At 36.4% G+C, this 6,459-nt stretch overlaps 1 protein-coding gene across 1 annotated transcript; it reads right to left on the minus strand.

The window, feature by feature from the left end:
• Positions 1–2,789: 2,789 nt before the first annotated feature.
• gsc (goosecoid) lies at positions 2,790–6,141 on the minus strand. Its single transcript, XM_030127286.1, has 3 exons — positions 5,597–6,141; positions 4,574–4,833; positions 2,790–3,498 (listed from the first exon to the last, which is right to left on the minus strand). Exons 1-3 carry the CDS (start codon positions 5,910–5,912, stop codon positions 3,349–3,351), a joined length of 726 nt encoding a protein of 241 aa, XP_029983146.1. The 5' UTR covers positions 5,913–6,141; the 3' UTR covers positions 2,790–3,348.
• Between the last annotated feature and the right edge of the window lie 318 nt (positions 6,142–6,459).

Raw genomic sequence — 6,459 nt, forward strand, 5'->3', positions numbered from 1 at the left:
AATAGAATAGAATAAAGTAAAATAGAATAGAATAAAATCAAATAGAACAGAACAGAGTAGAATATTATAGAATAGAATAGAACAGAACCCTGCAATAGAATAGAATAGAATATTTTTATTGCCTTTGTTCAACAATTTAAAAGTGCTATCCAATCTGTACATTATTATTTATTATAAACTGTAAATATTTTTGTCATATTAAATAGTTTGAAATTAACTTGTAAATCAGAAAAGCAGTTCTATTTCGGTACCATCACCTCAAATAACAATAACAACATTACCTGTTTAGTGTGTGTGTATATGTTGTGTATCAGTTTTTGAGGTTTACATTTTGTCTTTTCAGTGTTTATGCATTAAATACGAGCTGAAATCTGACCGAATGGACTGGTAAAAGTATAATGATCAGTATGTCATTTCATAATCTTGTGATAAATAAAAATACAAAATGAACCCATAAAGACCCAGCGCTACTTTTGTGTCAGTTCCCAAATTCATTTTTCTCTCTATTTAACCTTTCTTAAGTAATTTATCACTGATTATTATAATATTATGCTCTGTATTTAACATTTTTTCACTGAAAATCAGGTATTTTCTGATATTTAATTTACTGATCCTGTACTTAAATCATCATGCTCAGATTACATTTGAGGATTATTATACCAAAAACAGAGTAAACTGAAGCAAAAGTGACTTTTTCAGTTAAATCTATCATTAACTGAACATAAACCGAATGTTTCCATCCACTGTCACTGATCCAACTCCATGGATTTTACTGGTGAATCAAGGGTTGTAGAAGATGACTGTGTTTCCACGGTAACTACGGAGCCTCTGAACGTCCAAATGGGTCATATTTCATGACCATGAAAAGATGACAAACCGTATTTTACACCAATTATTAACATGTATTGATAGGATTAGTGGATCAATAGTTATCAAACAGTTTAGATCAGTAGATGGTTTTGGTCACTGGTGGATGTTTGGGCTTTTATGAGTTAAGCAGCAATTGTACTAAAAAGGCAACAAACCAATATGGACTTGCAACTACAACAATATATACATGTTTTAATGCAACAGAAAATACATTTCCAGAAGGTGTATGAGCATAATAGTATGTAACATACTGTATTTTCGCTATGTCTAGTAGGATGAAAATGCAAAATTGTAAAATCTGAGTATCAACCCACTCTAACGAACACAATATTTTCATTATATACGTTATCTCTTTAAATGACTTATTGTGGAAGGCAGGTTTCATGTTTTCCTGTGTGCATGAACATGTTGATTTTCTATTAGATAATAAGCTGAAAACTCATGTAAATCTTGTGTTACTAAAAGCTCCAAGGCCCGGTATTTTCATTTATTCCACTAGGAAATTGTTTCATCCCAATGACTTTGTTTCATATGATCCATGAACTCACCATAACTGGTAATTTAAGTATGAATTACACTAAATATGATACTCATTTACTTAGGATAAATTAATCTTTTTGTGTTGGGCCTATAGAGGAAAAATACTTAAAAGACAGTTTGGTATTTAACCCTTTCATATCTGTTCTCTTGTATATTCATGGGTTTTGTTATTTCAGTTCCATATCAGCCGACACAGTGGACGCTTATGCATCATCCCATACACAGTAATTCACACGATTACTTTAACTTTACTGTTCTTGGAAAACCTGATCTGCACTAACATGTTTGAGTGGAAATCAATTGTTATCTGTTAGAAAAAAGTTTTTTTTTTGTTTTTTTTGCATATTATCTCCATGAAAAGAGTAATAACTAGCATTAGAATATGTTAAAATGTGAGAAAACATCAGATTTTATTTCATTGTTTTAATATCAATTTCTGATATTGGGTTTTAAACACGTTTCTTTACTTCAAAAATTAAACACATGGACATTTTTGTAACTCCATGAAAAAAAACAACTTGATCACATTGGTTTTTTTTGGGTTTTTTTTGTTTTTTTTTCATGCCAATGGAGGAATAAAAACACTCAAGAAAAAAATCTTAACTAAGGTTCTCATAATTAATGCATGAAAGGGTTAATGAGCATTTATATAATGTCAGGACTGAACTAACACACTTAAATTCAATATGTTTCTACTGATTTGTAGCTTTTTCTTCTAACATTTTTTTTTTCATGTCAAGAGGATTATACCTAAAAATCCCTAAGATGTCACCCTTTATTATTTCAATATTTAGCTGAATGTAAATATCAGATGTTTTTCTTCCTTTGTCATTTTGCAGACACTTTAACCATGTTTGTATGTAGTTATTACAGTACAAGACATAATTCATTTCATTATTTTGTCATTGTTTCCATAGTCATAAAATACTGGACTTAAGCTGGTATATGTTCAACACACACTGCAATGTACAAGGCCTATATATTTTTAATATATTATCATTTCAATATGTATTTTACAAAGTGAGATGAGGATAAACAGAGGTCAGTACTTCTATTTTCAGCATTTTTTTTTTACACAATTATTATTAGTAGTAGTTTTGCTGTTGTTCTTTTTTTTTTTTTTTTTTTTAAATAACAAGGGCTATTTTCTGTTTTCCCTCTAAAAAGCAACTCTGATATAAATTAAAAACCGAAGCCACGGACTATCCTGTAAAACCCACGCACCAAATACCATTTATATGTAAATATACATGGACGTGATGTTCTGGAAAACATGGGGTTATTTCAAATACCAGAGAAAATAAATAAATAAAAAAATTTTAAAAAATACCAGACAACATATTGATGATGTTTGATTTATAGTTTAATGTATACTCGTTTTGCTTTTACGTAGGATTTCTTATTTTTGCAAAATAAAATAACATAAAATCGGGCATATTCATCATATTCAGTACAGCTGCGCGTGCGGACGCTGCGCACAGACTTTTCTTATTTTTCCTTTTTTTTTTTTTTTTTTTTTTTTCTTTTTTCCTAACAGACTCAACATGTGAGCGCGGTGAAAAGGAAAAATAAAAAAAACACCAGTTACAACATTTAATATCCATAAAAATGTCACATATAACATTACGATATATTCAGACGTGTCAGTTAAAGCCACCGGGCGTCACGTGACCTGGCGTGGCACTAAGGTTACAAACAAAATAATAATAATAAAAAATATTAATAATATAGAAAAAAAGAAATTAAATTAAATATAAATAGCGGCCACAGAATAATCATAATAAAATGTCGATTTGTACAACTGTGCAACATGGCAACACGGTTCGGGTCGTCACACCACTAGCAGGTCGAGTCCACTGTGTTCTGTACAGACACGGGGTCACGGGGGTCACGTGGGGGTGGGGGGGGTAGGATGGGGATGGGGGGGGGCGTTTAGTATCAGCTGTCCGAGTCCACTTCGCTTTTACTCTCCTCCGTTTTCTCCGCGGACGTTTTGGTGGATTTGTTCCATTTCTGAGAGTTCTCTGATTCCTCTGATGAAGACCTTTTCTGCCTCCTCCACTTTGCGCGTCTGTTTTTGAACCACACCTAAACGTGATAAGAAAGCACAGTTTTAATGTCCTAAATGCCTGGTTTGTATTATCAGTATTTTTTTTTTTTTTAATTCCTTACTCATCAGATTTTACATCGGCCTATAATTAACTATTTTTATTTTTAGTGCCATATGTGACAGTTTGACTCAAAATGAAAATTAAAAAATCCTCGATCCCTTCTTCTTCTTTTTTTTTTTTTTACATCAGCTTCATCACATTAACCGATTTACTTCATTTTTTTTATCGAATAATATGTGACCATAATTCGTTTGCCCCCCCCTTAACAGTGCGTACCGTGCGTAATTCGGAATCCATCTCCTGTTCCCAACAATTTAGACATTTCACCAACAGCTTATATTAAAGTATCATTTCCACATATTATTATTATTATTATTATTATTATGATTATTATTATTATTATATTAGCATATTAAATTCACCATATGGGACCAATAAATTTTATGTCATCCCAAGAGCGCTGCGAGGAAGCTGAGCGTAATTTTGCTTATTTTCTCGCGATAAAACAAAAAATCCATAGAACGCTTTCATTATTATTATTATTATTATTGTTATTATTATTATTATTATTATTACATTTTCCTAAAATAATTTGACTTAGTCACAGACATTTCAATACTTGCATGTTGTCATAATGCAAACTTATATTAAAGCGACTGAATATTGATTTCATCCGATTTTTTTATGGTGTTAAAGTATTCAAACATGTAGGTTATATCTTGGTTGAATTGTAGTATTTTATTGTTATTATTATGGCAACGCTTCACTAATTCTTGAGGTAAATTTAAAGTTTAACAACAGCTCTATAATAATCCAATAACGTATTGTAACATTGGGTTAAAATATAATAATTATAATATCTTACAGACAAAATAATTTTCTCATTTATTTTCTGTGATAATATCCTCTGTTTTCAAAGTTAATATCGACGGAATATTATTTATTGTCGTGGATTTAGGCGATAATTGTTCAAATCCATGAGGTGAAAGGTTACAAAGCTGTTATGTGTCATTAAAAAAAAAAAAAAAAAAAAAAAAAAGAGCGTCTCTGACCTCAACCTTCTCCTCCCGGAGGTGGACTTTACGGGCCAGCTGTTCCCGGGTACCGACGTCCGGGTACTTGGTCTCCTGGAACAGGCCCTCCAGAGCCTCCAGCTGCTCGTCGGTGAAGATGGTGCGGTGCCTCCGCTTCCGGCGGCAGTGCAGCTGGTTGAGGAGCTGCAGCTCGGTCCGAGACAGACTGCCCATGTTCATGTAGGACATCATCTGGTGCGGGACCGGGGAGATGAGAACCGAACCCGGGCTGTCGTAACCTGCAGGGACAGACGCAGAAAACATTAACACACATGGGTGGAACCGATTACACCGTCACTGCGCGTAAACAGTGTCCGTGAGTGATGTGCGTAAATTGGAAACTCTGGTTTGGGTTGATGCGGAAAATAGCAGATTAGAAACTGCGGAATGAGCTTCGCCTTTGAGATTTGACTTCATGCGTAAGAAAAATAATAAACTCAGACACACAGGACAGGCAGAGTTTAGTTTTGCGTAAAACACGCAGTAACATCAGTCTTTTTGTGTGTACAAATAGGTCACGCATGAAGCAACAGAGTGGAAACACACGAGCCGCAACAGTGATGCATTAAACCAAACACGGTCATCACAGCACGAGGAGACTTTCACATATTTGGAATAAACACTCATGTTCTGCATCTGCATGTCACCTTTAGATACTGATGTAGAAACCGAGTCATTTTCTTGGAACGCAGATGTCACCGTAATATGACGCATCATTCTTTTGCGCAAATATTACTCAAACAGCATGCACGAGCGGTTACAAACACGCAAACACAACCGGCTTCATGTTAGAATAATACTGTGTCTAATGTGGGTGTCCAAATTACGCACGCATGCTCTTTAAACCACTGAGAAAATGAAAACACCGCACAAACTGTCTGCACGAGTTAAATAAATACCATCATATTATATCTTTGACTATTTCACATATAAAATATAAGCATAAAAGGTGATATTAGAAATAAAAGCCGCTCCCACTGTCAGGGGCCGGGGCCGTCCTACCTGCGGGGATACAGGGGCACTGCTGCGGGCCGAGGCCGGGCACGGAGCCGCAGCACGGCGGCCCTCCCCCGGTGCCTTGGACGTGCAGCTGTCCGTAGTAGTAGCCGTTATATCCTATCCTGGTCCCGTTCACCGACTGGACCCCGGGTGGAGTCGGGCCGCACGTGGCTGAGTACAGTCCGTTGTAGTCGGTGTAAATAGAGTCCGTGAGGCCGGCGGACAGCACCACCGGGCCGCTCCGGTGCAGCAGCAGCGGCTCCTTACAGCTCGGCCGACCGGACAGGATGCTGTCTATGCTGAACATCCCGGCGGGCATCACCCCGGTGCAGAGCGAATCAGAAACAGGGGAGAAAATTAAAAAAAAAAAAAAAAAAGAAAACAAAACAAAACGGAAACTTTAAGACGATTCAAGCTGATGAATTCAAACAAAAACGTCCTGGACCGAAAGAGCTCCGAGCTTCCGTGGAAAGTTCCCTAAAAGTGCGTCATGATGACTCAATGGAAGTGGTTTTTACTTGGAAAGGACGCGCGGCTCCGGGAGCTGGGTCTCTAGGATGTGGACTGGAGGTTTTTGACGGGACCATCTGAGAGCAGGGCTGGTTTTATACCCGGGTGACGTCACGGCGGAGAGAGACTGCTCTGGGATCAGTAACTGCAACACCCCGCGTGAACGGCCACAGATCTGTGTATTGAGAATTAATTCAATTAAGATAATCCGCACTGTTTGCAGATTTTGGGAAACTCCGTTGCTCGGTCAGTGAAGTCCTTCCTTACAGAGTAATCCGATTATTTCCTTGTCAGTGAAGGCATCATAATCTATGGAACACATTTAGTCCATTAGTGTTTACAATGAGGAGGCGGAT

This window comes from Sphaeramia orbicularis, chromosome 22 (assembly GCF_902148855.1).
Source record: "Sphaeramia orbicularis chromosome 22, fSphaOr1.1, whole genome shotgun sequence".
In the NCBI taxonomy this organism is placed as follows: Eukaryota; Metazoa; Chordata; class Actinopteri; order Kurtiformes; family Apogonidae; genus Sphaeramia; species Sphaeramia orbicularis.

Excerpts from the sequence above, each read along its gene's own strand:
- gsc (XM_030127286.1), bottom strand. The coding sequence starts at position 5,912 with ATGCCCGCCGGGATGTTCAGCATAGACAGCATCCTGTCCGGTCGGCCG. Across the intron at positions 4,834-5,596 it reads GTGCCCCTGTATCCCCGCAG|GTTACGACAGCCCGGGTTCG; the intron begins GTAGGACGGCCC and ends CTGTCCCTGCAG. Across the intron at positions 3,499-4,573 it reads TCCGGGAGGAGAAGGTTGAG|GTGTGGTTCAAAAACAGACG; the intron begins GTCAGAGACGCT and ends TATCACGTTTAG.